The 14,955-nt window shown below is 41.6% G+C and overlaps 1 protein-coding gene across 1 annotated transcript; it reads right to left on the reverse strand.

The window, feature by feature from the left end:
• Positions 1-8,429: 8,429 nt before the first annotated feature.
• LOC127345976 (putative disease resistance protein RGA3) lies at positions 8,430-13,526 on the reverse strand. The gene is made up of 3 exons (XM_051372517.2): positions 13,195-13,526; positions 9,424-11,950; positions 8,430-8,843 (listed from the first exon to the last, which is right to left on the reverse strand). The coding sequence occupies exons 1-2, from the start codon at positions 13,495-13,497 to the stop codon at positions 9,458-9,460; spliced, it is 2,796 nt and encodes a 931-aa protein (XP_051228477.1). The 5' UTR covers positions 13,498-13,526; the 3' UTR covers positions 8,430-8,843; positions 9,424-9,457.
• Between the last annotated feature and the right edge of the window lie 1,429 nt (positions 13,527-14,955).

The raw sequence follows: 14,955 nt of genomic DNA on the forward strand, positions 1-14,955 counted from the left end.
AACTATTATTCAAATAACCTTTAACACTGCTTAATAGTTCTATATCATTCCCGATCAATAATATGTCATCTACATATAATATCGAGAATGCTACGAGCTCCCACTCACTTTCTTGTAAATACAGGCCTCTCCATGACACTGTATAAACCCGAAGTCTTTGATCACCTTATCAAAGCGTCGGTTCCAACTTCTTGATGCTTGCTTCAGTCCATAGATTGAACGCTGAAGTTTGCATACTTTTGTCAGCATTTTTAGGATCAACAAAACCTTTGGGTTGTACCATATACAACTCTTCCTCAATGTCTCCATTAAGGAACGCCGTTTTGACATCCATCTGCCAAATCTCATAATCGAAAAATGCAGCTATTGCTAACAAAATCCTCACAGATTTTAGCTTCGCTACAGGTGAGAATGTCTCATCGTAGTCAACTCCTTGAATTTGTCGGAAACCCTTTGCGACAAGTCGAGCTTTATAGACAGTAATATTACCATCAGCATCTGTTTTTCTCTTGAAGATCCATTTATTTTCGACAGCCTTTCGGCTATCAGGTAAGTCTACCAAAGTCCATACTTTGTTATCATACATGGATCCCATTTCGGATTTCATGGCTTCTTGCCATTTGTTGGAATCTGGGCTCATCATCGCTTCTTCATACGTCGCATGGTCCTCATCATTGTTATCCACAATCATGACATTTAGACAAGGATCATACCAATCAGGAGTGGCACGTTCTCTTGTCGATCTGCGAGGTTCAGTAGTTTCCTCGTTCGAAGTTTCATGATCATTATCATTAGCTTCCTCTGTTGCCGGTGTAGGCGGTACAGGTACAACTTCAGATTGCGCTACTTGATCAACGAGTATAGATTCATCAATCTCATCGAGTTCTACTTTTCTTCCAGTCACTTCTTTAGTGAGAAATTCTTTCTCAAGAAAGGTTCCGTTCTTAGCAACAAAGATTTTGCCTTCGGATCTGTGATAGAAGGTGTACCCTATAGTTTCCTTAGGGTATCCTATGAAGACGCATTTCTCCGCTTTGGGTTCTAGCTTGTCCGGTTGTAACTTCTTTACATAGGCTTCGCAACCCCAAACTTTTAGGAACGATAGCTTAGGTTTCTTATTAAACCATAATTCATAAGGTGTCGTTTCTACGGATTTTGATGGTGCTCTATTTAAAGTGAATGCGGCTGTCTCTAATGCATAACTCCAAAATGATAATGGCAAATCAGTAAGAGACATCATACTACGAACCATATCTAAGAGAGTTCGATTACGACGTTCGGACACACCGTTACGTTGAGGTGTTCCCGGCGGTGTCAATTGTGAAAGTATTCCGCATTTCTTTCAATGCATGCCAAACTCATAACTCAGATATTCACCTCCACGATCAGATCGTAGAAATTTAATCTTCTTGTTACGTTGATTTTCTACTTCACTTTGAAATTCCTTAAACTTCTCGAAAGTTTCGGATTTATGTTTCATGAAATAGATATACCCATATCTACTCAGATCATCTGTGAAGGTTAGAACATAACGATAACCACCGCGCGATACTACGCTCATTGGTCCACATACATCGGTATGTATGATTTCCAATAAGTCAGTAGCTCGCTCCATCATACCAGAAAATGGAGTCTTTGTCATTTTACCCATTAGACATGCTTCGCATCTATCAAGTGACTCAAAGTCAAGTGATTCAAGTAATCCATCAGTATGGAGTTTCTTCATGCGTTTCACTCCAATATGACCAAGACGACAGTGCCACATATAAGTAGAATTATCATTCAATTTAATTCGCTTAGCATCAATGTTATGTATATGCGTATCACTACTATCGAGATCTAACAGAAATAAGCCATTCTTTTGTGGTGCTCGACCATAAAAGATATTATTCATAAAAATAGAACAACCATTATTCTCAGACTTGAATGAATAACCGTCTTGCATTAAACAAGATCCAGATATAATGTTCATGCTCAACGCAGGTACATAATAGCAATTATTTAGGCTTAAAACTAATCCCGAAGGTAGATGTAGAGGAAGTGTGCCGACTGCGATCACATTGACCTTGGATCCGTTTCCAACGCGCATCGTCACTTCATCTTTCAGCAGTTGTCGTTTATTCTTTAGTTCCTGTTTCGAGTTACAAATATGAGCAACCGAACCAGTATCAAATACCTAGGTACTAGAACGAGAACCAGTGAAATGAACATCTATAACATGTATATCAGATATACCTTCTTTCTTCTTCTTGACAAGGCCGCTCTTCAGATCAGCCAGATACTTGGAGCAATTACGCTTCTAGTGTCCCTTCTCCTTGCAGTAATAGCACTCAGCATCAGGCTTAGGGCCGTTCTTAGGTTTCATAGGAGGCGTGGCAGCTTTCTTGCCACCCTTCTTGAATTTTTCCTTAGACTTGCACTGTTTCTTGAAACTGGTGGTCTTGTTGACCATCAACACTTGGTGCTCTTTCTTGATCTCAATCTCAGCAGCTTTTAGCATGCCAAAGAGTTCAGGTAACTCCTTGTTCATGTTCTGCATATTGTAGTTCATCACAAAGTTCTTGTAACTTGGTGGCAAGGTTGATTGAAGGACACGATTAATCCTCACCGTTAGGAATCACTATTCCCAAGTCACTGAGTTTCTTCGCATGCCCGGTCATGGCGAGCATGTGCTCACTAACGGAGCTGCCTTCTTCCATCATGCAGCTGAAGAAATGTTTCGATGCTTCATAGCATTCCACGGCCGCATGAGTCTCGAATATAGCTTTCAGCTCATTCATCAACTCATGAGGATCGTGGTGCTCAAAACGTTTTTGAAGATCAGATTCCAGACTGCACAGGATGGCACACTGAACTTGAGAGTACCGAGTTTTCCGAGTTGCGTAAACAGCTTTTACTTCATCGGTTTCATCTTCTGCAGGAGGGTCACCTAGCGGTGCATCAAGCACAAATTGCAGATTTCCGCCAGAGAGGAAGATCCTCACATGACGGAACCAGTCGGTGAAGTTGCTACCGTTGCTCTTAAGTTTCTCTTTCTCTAGGAACTGATTAAAATTGATTGGGGACGCCATCTCTACAACATATATTTGCAATAGTTTAGACTAAGTTTATGACAAATTGAGTTCAAATTTTAATTCAACATAATTAAAAATCTAGGTGAACTCCCACTCAAAACAATATCCCTCGCATTGTCTTAGTGATCACACGAACCAAATCCACCGCACCTAAACCCGATCATCACGAGAAAAGGTGTGACTTCAATGGTGAACACTCAAAGTGTTCATCATATCAACCATATGATTCATGCTCTACCTTTCGGTATCACGTGTTCCGAGACCATGTCTGTACATGCTAGGCTCGTCAAGGCCACCTTAGTATCCGCATGTGCAAAACTGTCTTGCACCCGTTGTATGTACTTATTGAATCTATCACACCCGATCATCACGAGATGCTTCGAAACGACAAGACTTGGTAACGGTGCTACTAAGGATGAACACTTTATTATCTTGAGATTTTAGAGAGGGATCATCTTATAATGCTACCGTCGCGATCTAAGCAAAATAAGATGCATAAAAGGATTAACATCACATGCAGTTCATATGTGATATGATATGGCCCTTTTGTCTTTGCGCCTTTGATCTTCATCTCCAAAGCACGGACATGATCTCCATCATCTTCGGGCATGATCTCCATCATCGTTGGCGTAGCGTCAAGGTCAATGACGCCGTCTTCATGATTGTCCTCCATGTAGCAACTATTACAACTACTTTGAAATACTACTCAACATGAAAATTTAAAGACAACCATAAGGCTCCTGCCGGTTGCCACAATACAATAATGATCATCTCATACATATTCATCATCACATTATGGCCATATCACATCACCAAACCCTGCAAAAACAAGTTAGACGTCTCTAATTTGGTTTGCATATTTTACGTGGTTTAGGGTTTTCGAGAGAGATCTAATCTACCTACGAACATGAACCACAACGTTGATACTAATGTTTTCAATAGAAGAGTAAATTGAATCTTCACTATAGTAGGAGAGACAGACACCCGCAAAGCCTCTTATGCAATACAAGTTGCATGTCGAACGAGGAACAAGTCTCATGAACGCGGTCATGTAAAATTAGTCCGAGCCGCTTCATCCCACTATGCCACAAAGATGCAAAGTACTCAAACTAAAGATAACAAGAGCATCAACGCCCACAAACCATTGTGTTCTACTCGTGCAACCATCTATGCATAGACACGGCTCGATACCACTTTGTAGGATAACGTTGCATAGAAAACAAAAATTTTCCTACCGCGAACACGAAATCCAAGCCAAGATGCAATCTAGAAGACGGTAGCAACGAGGGGATTATCGAGTCTCACCCTTGAAGAGATTCCAAAGCCTACAAGATGAGGCTCTTGTTGCTGCGGTAGATGTTCACTTGCCGCTTGCAAAAGCGCGTAGAAGATCTTGATCACGATCGGTTCCGGCGCCACGAACGGGCAGCACCTCCGTACTCGGTCACACGTTCGGTTGTTGATGAAGACGACGTCCACCTCCCGTTCCAGCGGGCAGCGGAAGTAGTAGCTCCTCTTGAATCCGACAGCACGACGGCGTGGTGTCGGTGGCGGTGGAGAAGTCCGGCGGAGCTTCGCTAAGCTACGCGGGCTATATGGAGGAGAGGGGGGCGGCTAGGGTTTGGGAGGGGGTGGCCGGCCACTTCAAGGGGGGCGGCCAGCTTGTGGTCTTGGGGTGGCCGGCCCCCTCCCTTGGCCCCTCATTATATAGGTGGATCCCCAAGTGTTGGTGTCCAAGTCTTCGAATAAGACCCGAACCAAAAACCTTCCATAAGAGGGGGAAACCTAGCCCAACTAGGACTCCCACCAAAGGTGGGAGTTCCACCTCCCATGTGGGGGGGTGGCCGGCCCCCTAAGGGGGAGTCCACTTGGGACTCCTCCCCCACTAGGCTTGGCCGGCCATGGAGGTGGAGTCCCATGTGGACTCCACCTTCCTTGGTGGTTTCTTCCGGACTTTTCTAGAACCTTCTAGAACCTTCCATAGAACCTTCCGCGACATTTTAATTCACATAAAATGACATCCTATATATGAATCTTATTCTCCGGACCATTCCGGAACTCCTCGTGATGTCCGGGATCTCATCCGGGACTCCGAACAAATATTCGAACTCCATTCCATATTCAAGTACTACCATTTCAACATCCAACTTTAAGTGTGTCACCCTACGGTTCGTGAACTATGCGGACATGGTTGAGTACTCACTCCGACCAATAACCAATAGCGGGATCTGGAGATCCATAATGGCTCCCACATATTCAACGATGACTTTAGTGATCGAATGAACCATTTACATATAATACCAATTCCCTTTGTCTCGCGATATTTTACTTGTCCGAGGTTTGATTTTCGGTATCACTCTATACCTTGTTCAACCTCGTCTCCTGACAAGTACTCTTTACTCGTATCGTGGTATGTGGTCTCTTATGAACTCATTCATATGCTTGCAAGACATTAGACGACATTCCACCGAGAGGGCCCAGAGTATATCTATCCATCATCGGGATGGACAAATCCCACTGTTGATCCATATGCCTCAACTCATACTTTCCGGATACTTAATCCCACCTTTATAGCCACCCATTTACGCAGTGGTGTTTGGTGTAATCAAAGTACCTTTCCGGTATAAGTGATTTACATGATCTCATGGTCATAAGGACTAGGTAACTATGTATCGAAAGCTTATAGCAAATAACTTAATGACGAGATCTTATGCTACGCTTAATTGGGTGTGTCCATTACATCATTCATATAATGACATAACCTTGTTATTAACAACATCCAATGTTCATGATTATGAAACTAATCATCCATTAATCAACAAGCTAGTTTAAGAGGCATACTAGGGACTTCTTGTTTGTCTATATATCACACATGTACTAATGTTTCGGTTAATACAATTCTAGCATGATATATAAACATTTATCATAAACATAAAGATATAAATAATAACCACTTTATTATTGCCTCTAGGGCATATCTCCTTCACTGCGGCTCAACGAAGTCCGCGGCGGAAGAGGAGAACGGTGGCAGGAATGGAGCGCGTGCGCGTGAGGTTCCAGGGAGCGGGGAGGCGAGGGCTGAGCAGGGCCGGTCCATAGATTTCGGGGGCCCTAGGGCGAAACGACACCAAGGACCCCTTTTCATAGTGAATAAGCTTTTCTAGGGTAGGGGGCCTACTCAAAAAAAAATCTTAAAGATATTCATTTATGTTAAACTTATATATCTTACTTAAAGTATAAGCATGATTAGTTTTCTAGGCCCCTTAACAATCTCACTCAAGCTTCACCAATTGGTCACACACACAAAACTAAAAAAAATTATTCAGCAAGATAAATATTAGGGTAATGCAATAACAAACTAAATAATATTTACATTTGAAAGATCCATGGTCTTAAGAATATTGCTGAAGATGTTTGAAACTATTTATTTCTATTGATCGCACGAACTATATACCATCATTATTATTTCTACCAATAGCTACTTGTGTACATGTGTATTGTTTGCGAGAAATAGAAATAATTAGAGAAAAAATTATGATGGTCCGTGTTATTCTGCATAATAGAGAAGGAGTCGGAGTATAGGCACGTTAAGCTACAATTTCAACCTTCTATATTTTCTAAAATTATTCCAAACTCTACTGCCTAAAAAATATAAATATAAGTATAGTAAGTGTACAAACAAATTTTAAACTAGAACCCTCACTATTGAGGGCCCCGGGGCGAACGCCCCTCTACCCCGCCCTATGGGGCGGCGCATCTGGGTCATCGCACCAGAGTAGCTAACTACTAGTTGCCCCAAAAATTGGTCACCTGGATCGATCTTGCTGCAACCCGAGTTGCTCCTCCCCTTCTTGATTCCCACCCAAGAAGATGAGAAAGAGGGCGAGGCAACCTAAGCCTCCGGCTATGAGGCCCGCGATACCCAGCACGCGCATGCCGACATCGGCCATGGTCGTCGTACCGGAGCTGTAGGAGACGCGCACCAGGAGGTAGAAGAAGCCGATGCTCACGCAGAGGATCACGGCGGGTATGACGAGGATCGGCAACGTGCTCTGCTCGTCAGGCTCCGGCGTCGCGATCGTCGACGGGTCGTCGCCGGCGCCGATGAGTGCGGCAGGGTTCTCTAGGTCGACGACGTCCATTGATGCTGCTGCTTTAGCTGCGCTGAATTACTCGTGGGATCCTCGTGGATTGCCGTATTTATGGAGACCAGAACCGATCGACGATACCCGCGCGACTCTTCGTGGCCTACACGTATGGGTCCTCGTCAACAACGGTCCCTAACTGCTGAATACAGTTGTGTGTTTTTTACTCTGTTTAAAATAGAGACTTTAGAGGATATAACAGAAATAGCCGCTAATAGCCCGGCTAAGGCTATTTAGCCTTAATTTAGCCTCATAGCCGCTAACTTCCCGCTCAGTGGCCCAAAATTTTGGACCAAAAATTTCAGTCGATCGGCCCATTTGCTTGGCGAAATAGCCACCAAGCTCTAGTTATGTAATTATGGGCATAACTATATCCTAAACTACGTAATGATGTTGTAATATTTGGACAAAACTATGTATTTAACTATGTGTGAATTATTATGTGTATCTCCTACGTGAAGAAGGATGGCAATTTTACCCACGGGTACGGGTACCCGCGGGTACCCATATGGGCAGGGTATGGGTACACTTTTATGCCCATGGGTAGTACCCATACCCTGCCTACAAAGTCATGGGTAGGGCACGGGTATAGCTTCGTACCCACGGGTATACCCATACCCTACCCGTTTATTATCAATTTCTTATGTGATATGTCTAATTTTGTTGACTTATGAGTTAAAATATGAGAATGTGCTTTTTTATGTTTTCTTAATTTTTATGTACTCAACTACCTATTATTGAGTTGCGATAATTTATTTTTTCAATCAAATTTGTTGTCAAGAAATGTAAAATTACGAGTGACTTGTATACAATTTGACCTACCCACCGGGTACCCAATGGGTACGGGTACCCGCCGGGTACGGGTATGGGTAAAATTTTATACCCGCGGGTATGGGTATGGGTGGAAGTTTGTACCCATTGACTATACAGGCATGGGTATGGTATTACTCTACCCTGCCCATACCCTGCCCATTGCCATCTGAAGATGTTATTATGTTATTAATTTGTGAATTATTGATATATATATATATGACTATATGATGCCCAATTTTTTTTTTCATTATTTAGCAAATCCGCTATATGGCTATAGCCCGCTATAGCCCGGCTATAGCCTTTCATAGCTTCAAAAAAATTCGCGGCTATCGGCTATAGCCGGCTATTTTAACCAGAGGTTTTTTATCAACTCCAATTCTCCAACACGCGCATCACATGTCCACTAATAATAAGTTACATAAATTTGGTCACGTGAGAATTCAGTGGACATATCCAATGAAAATTTGGAAACAACCGATCTGAATCCACTTATTCAAATGAAACTAGTGAAATATCAAATAAAGGCGAAAACAGAGATCGAAGCGTGTAGCGCACCATTGAGATCATATAATGAAGAACAAGCATGACCCACGAATTCTTCAACTTATTTCGACAGTTTTTTTTTTTTGGATTATACATGATCAAACTCTCACGCATCAACACTTGCTTTTGTGAAGGGAATGACAACAAAGTATACTAAATAAGGAAGACCGGAAATCACTTTGGTACGCAACATCAACTTAGACTCCAGATTCCTTTTGAATCCATAATACCAAGTTCTCAATCCAATTGCCCTCCCATTTACATTATCCTGTGAACAAACCATGAGATGATTAAATTAAATAATGTAACTGGATTCATGGACAATAGTGCCAAAAAGTTAGGTTGATGAAGAAGGTAAACATGTGACAAGTCAACCAAGTCAACTGAGATTTCATACCATACACGTATTAATTGCATGTTCAAACTAACAAAACAGAAAACAACAGGAAGAATTTTAGCATGAGGTGAACTGTTAGAGTGTTCACAAAACTTAAGTTGAAAATCTTTTAATGCGCAAAGTGAGATGTTGGAATTAAAATACTATTGCCATTTCGTTCTTACTGTATATCCGCAATTCCAAAAGATTTTGAAATTAAATGGAGCGATGGCTCCAAATAGCTCGTTGCTAAGTGAACCTTAATTCTAATGGAACTCTCAGAGGGACCTCAAGGAGATTAGTTTTCTTCATGAAACCTGAAGGAAATATGTTTTATAGTCATGCATTCTGTTAAATAATCTATCTTGCTGAGTCTTCAAGTAATGCAATGCACATTCAGCCTTGCATGAAGTACTAGCGGAAAATAAATGAACATGAAACTATCTCTGTACTTGCAGTCATGTATACTTACAGATTGTCTTCGGAGAGGTTTGGCAACAAACATATCAATTTGAGATGGCATCAGCAGCAAGTTGAGGGCATTCTTTGACATTATACTCCACTCCACCAGAGGATGGTAAACCTTCTAAGAAAGATAGTGCCCCACAATCTTTGATGGTTAAGTTTGTCAATGCCGTGCAGGAATGAAGCCTTATGGTTGTTAAAGATGAACACCTTATTATTTCAACTTCACTTAACTCGAGCTCATCTTCCTCATATGACTGGGCGACTGTATTCTCATCATCATAGTTGAAGTCAATGCTGACATCCTTGAGAGAGGACATACCGATCAATGATAATTTCTTCAGGAATTGCAACTCCTCAAACGGTGGAAGGGTCTCCATTCCTGTACAGTCTTGGAGCTGGAGGCTTTCCAAATTGCTCAGAGAGAAAACGTTTCCCAACCATGTTGGAGTAGCACTAGCATAATTTACCACATGAAGGTGTGCAAGGTCAACATTGGGTTTAAGGCCCTCCATTACCTCTTTCTGAACATCACGGTATTCTCCCCATGAGAGCGAGAGTGTCCTGAGATGTGTTTTATCTTCAATCCTAGCACTCCTGGCCTGCTCATAGTTTTTGACATTCTCGAGACCAAGGATACTAAGCGACCCTTTGATCTCATTTAGTTCTTCCAGCTGGGAAATCTCAAAGCCACTCCCTTGTTGAACCTGAAATTCTTTCAGCTCCTGCAGAAACTTAAGTTGTCCAACTCTGGCTATCTTAGAGTGCAATGATCCTGACCCCGGAACGAGCAGGTGCCGTAGGTTCAAGAGATTACTCACGTACTTGGGTAGATCATTTAGGCCACTCCAATGGGTGATGTCCAAAACCATTAGGTGGTATAGATTACAAATAGCATCAGGCAAAGGTTTGTGCTTGTCGGAACTATACCTGAGTTCTAAGTAGCGAAGATGGATGAACTTTTCGACACTAGATAGCAAAACGTCCACATTGAAAGGCATTACTGATAACCGAAGTATCTGGACATAACTTAGCTTCTTCAGAGTGCCCACAAACTTTTCAGAGAAGTTCTCGTCATATACACCCACAAGCATTAAACTTTCTAAGGTTTTCAGAATATCCTTATTCACAATTGCATCCAACTTTTGCTCAAACCGTATATGACGTTCTATAATTTGTTCCTTGTAAACCGACTCAGTCCAGTCAGTCCAGATGCCTACATGACGAATAGATTTGAATATATTCAAAGGATCTGAGCCATCAACATTTAGGCACTCATGTAGTGCAACTTCTTGAGCTACATCATGCATTAAATCATGCACGATGAAATATTGTTCATCTCTATGAAAGAAACTCCGGTCTACCAAATCATCAAAGTTGTCACTTCCTGCATCTTCCAATTCCTTTCTTTCGTCAATGACAAAGCCAAGAGCAATCCACATACGTATTAGCTGTTCCTTGTCAAATTTGAAACCCTTCGGAAACAGAGAACAGTATGAGAATAGCTGTTGGAGATGGTAGGGGAGGTGATTGTAACTGATCTTGAGTGCTGGTATGATGTCATCCACTGCATTTTGTAACTTCCATTCATCTCTGTTTAAAATATTGTTCCAGTAAACCTCTTTAAGATTTCTTCTCAAGAGGGCGGCTACACTTTTAGCAGCTAATGGATTTCCATTCAGTTTGGCTGCTATCTTCTTCCCAATATTCTGAAGCTTTCCTTGGCCTTTACATTTCTCATAGCCAAATATGCATGTTTTGAAGAAGCGCCAAAAAATAGCACCATCCATACCATTCAATTGGATATGATTCTCCATTTTGCCTGTTATATTGGCAACAGATAACTTTCGAGTTGTCACCAAAATCACATTACCCTTGGAATCTGTACATCTAAGTGGAGCCAGCAGATTGTCCCAGCGACCCTGGCTCTCTTCCCACATGTCGTCCAGAACAAGCAGAAATCTTTTTCTTTGCAAGTGTTTCTTGATAGCAAGCTGAAGCACATTGAGATTTTTGGTACTTGTATACTCCCAGTCAGGTGCTATATGTTCCAGAATTCCGTGTGAAAGCTTGATCTCATCAAAGTTAGCAGACACATAAATCCAGATCTTGATGTCAAACTGAGCTTTCACCTGTGGGTCAAGGTACACTAGTCGGGCGAGTGTAGTCTTCCCAACACCTCCATCACCAACAATTGGAAGAACCAAAAGGTCATGATCACTTGATGCACTTGCGATAATTGTGTTTACAATACCAGCCTTCTCTTCCCTCTCGAACTTCTTAGTTTCTGTAGAGTTCTCTACCGTTTCACGTGCATCTGTGCTAGTATTTTGAGTTGCTCCGTACAGTTTATCAAGTTTCTCCAGCAAGAGAGCATTGTGAACAATGTCACAGATCTTATGTAGACTGTTCACAGTATGCCCCATGTCTTGGAGGTCAGATTTTTTGATTTTCCCCTTGGATTGTCCTGTTAGAGCAAGGGACATCATTTTGGATGTTAACTGGTTGCAGTCCTTCAGGTTCGTCTTCTTTACCTACTCACCGTACATGGAAAGAGCTAGAATTAAAAATCACCCGAATATTTAGAAATGTTGACTGAGAAATCGACTACGCCTTCCTCACGCGGGATACTAGATGGGACGGCTCAAGCACGTTCAGGTGAGACTGGCTTTTCTCTCGGCTTTTTTCTTTTTAGTGTGGGTTTCCACTGGTTTTTTTTGGTTTCCCTTCGATTTTCCGGTTTTAGCAGTCTGTTTTTTAATTATTTTGAATTCTAACTTTTTCAAGTCATTTTAAAACATTTTCCGAATTTGAACATTTTTTTGAATTCGAAATTTTTATATTTGAATAATTTTTGTTCTGAACTTTTTATTTGAATCGAAATGGTTTTTGAATTTGACATTTTATACAATATGAACATTTTCCTGATTTGCACATTTCTGGTTTTAAACATTTTTTAGATTTGAACATTTTTAAATTTAAACAGAAAAAGAGAAATTCTGCCGCTAGTTCGGTGTGGCCTATGACCAAAACTGCGACCGGGGAGTTATCCGCCCCGCACACGGGAGGGCATAGGGTTGAGGATAATCTCGTTGTCCCTTTGTCTCATCGCTGCACAAGAGCAGGGCATAGGGGGTAGGATTTAGTTGGAGCCTAATAAAGAAGAGTTGGCCGATTTTTTCCTCGGGGGTCCATTGCGGCAATGTATGCCTTTCGAAGCCCGGGAGGAAGCCGGACACATGTGTGGAGTTTAATCTAAGAAGTATTAATTAATCGATTGATTTAAAGAAACCAACATATAAGCTAGTACTCGAGCCTATCGAGTTGTTTGACCAACTTTCTATAAGCTACTTCTCTATTCCGATATAAATCGGCGCGAGTGGTGGCGAGGCGAGCTAGTACGCATGTACATATGTCGCATCGATTAAACAAGAATAGAAGAAGAGTACAAGGTGCGCTGGGTGTCAAACGCGTCCTTATCTGAACATTTGAACATAAAGTTGACTACCGGCATGTTACAAAGGCTGAACATTACCGGCCGATGATCTGTTAACTGATTTTGACACCACTGGTTTTATTGTTTGTTTTATAGATTAAAAAACCTTTATGCGAAACTTTAGTCATGCAACATTAATTATAAAAAGAAGAAATATAGGGACAATTTAGACAAACATGCATGTGGTCTGCCATACTTCTGCGTTAAGGAGGAAGTCGAGATTTGCCGTCAAGATCCACCAAGGTTAAAATTTATGGAAGAACCAAGATTCGGCAAGCGTACCTTTTCCCCGAGATCATAATACTGGAGCTTATCGATGTGCTTGGCCAACTTGACCGCCAGGTGCTGCACCTCGGTGATCTGCGGCCCCAGCTGCTGGTTCCCGAGCTTGACCCCGGCGGCGGCGCCGGCGGACAAGGAGCCAATGATGAGGTTGGCGCGATCGAGTGCGTGGACGAGATCCTTCACCTCCGTGGTGAGACCTTCCGTCCCCAGCAGCGCTTTGATGGTAGCGTCTTTGAGGCTGTCGAGCAGCTTGTTGAGCACCCATGTCGTGACTGCGGACGCGAGGAAGATAGGATCCATTGTCCAGACTCCAGAATGGACAGGGAAGACTAGTGCAGCACCAGGACTATACGGTTCACCGCTCTCATTTGGACTATACCACCGACGGTTCAAGCAATCAAGCACAAAATAGCCCCGGCCCTCAGAAGTCAGAGGCACTTGCCCGTATGGACAAGTTACAAAGGCCGTGTAGTTCCTAAAATATATTCTACTACCTCTCTTAATAATAAATAGATGTCTTAGACTCGTTAAAATATAAATACGTGTAGACATTTTTTTTTGTGAAACACAGTACAGACGTAGACACTCACATATACGCATAAATTTATCATACGAAGGTACGCATGCACACCCTATCCCTATGAGCACCTCCGAGAGACTACACCCAAGAAACTTCATCTGATGGGTCTTGATATTGACAAAGTCACCACATGTGTCTCGCTGTCGATGGAAACGTCGCCTCCCACTGAAGAATATTCCGCTTTTAATGAGACACCAAAGTGTCAAATCTGGGGTTTAAACTCTGATGGACTGGGGGTGCCACTGCCCTCCTAACCACCCAACCACAGATTGATTCTCGCATGTAGACATTATTTAATGTATAGATACATATAATTTATTTTTCCTAAATGAGGATCATCCCGTCTCTGCATTGATAGATGCATACATCTTCTTTATTAACTTCTTGAAGTACGTGCTTAGTACAAAATAACGGTCCCCTCATGGGTCATATAAATTTTCAAGATCTATCAACCATCTAAATAAAAAAGGACAACATAGAGTGAATTTGCATCAACATGTTATCCGTAGATTAAAATGCCAGTTAATTGAACCGGCTGCATAAATCCCGTGCAATCTTCTCTAGCCGGTTGAATCTAGTAACCATATCCTTTCATATCCTTTCGTTTCTCCGTCGGCCGTAGGAATGACCACATACGAATCTAATGAGAAGCCATAGTAGGAATAAACCTGCATAAAGAACAAAATTTTCCATTGTTAAATATATAATTATTTCTTATCTTCCATATGGCACATAGCAAAGCGCAAGTTTCAACTTGGATTTGTGCTTTTTCAAGATTATTGACACCCCTTAGAAAATTCTCAAAGAGATGTGTATTATTATTCGGAAGTATGATATTAAAATCCATATGCACAATACGCCAAACAATATTTGTTGACGAACAAGATATACAAATATGTTGAATTGTTTCACCTTGATCACAAAAGCAATATTTTTGGCTACCTTGCTAATTCCTTTTAGCTACATTGTCTTTAGTAAAAAGCATACTTCTGAATAATAATACAGTTTTTTTCGACATTGTATGCAACCAGAAAACCTGTTTTACCGAAAATATAGTTTCTTGCAAAAAATGTTAAAATTCAATTTTTAAATTTTTGCTAATATTAGATTGCGTAACATACATGAATCTCAACAGATATTATTTTTTGAATTTTCTATCAAAGGCGATCCACCTAGGG

This window comes from Lolium perenne, chromosome 3 (genome assembly GCF_019359855.2).
Source record: "Lolium perenne isolate Kyuss_39 chromosome 3, Kyuss_2.0, whole genome shotgun sequence".
Lineage (NCBI taxonomy): Eukaryota > Viridiplantae > Streptophyta > Magnoliopsida > Poales > Poaceae > Lolium > Lolium perenne.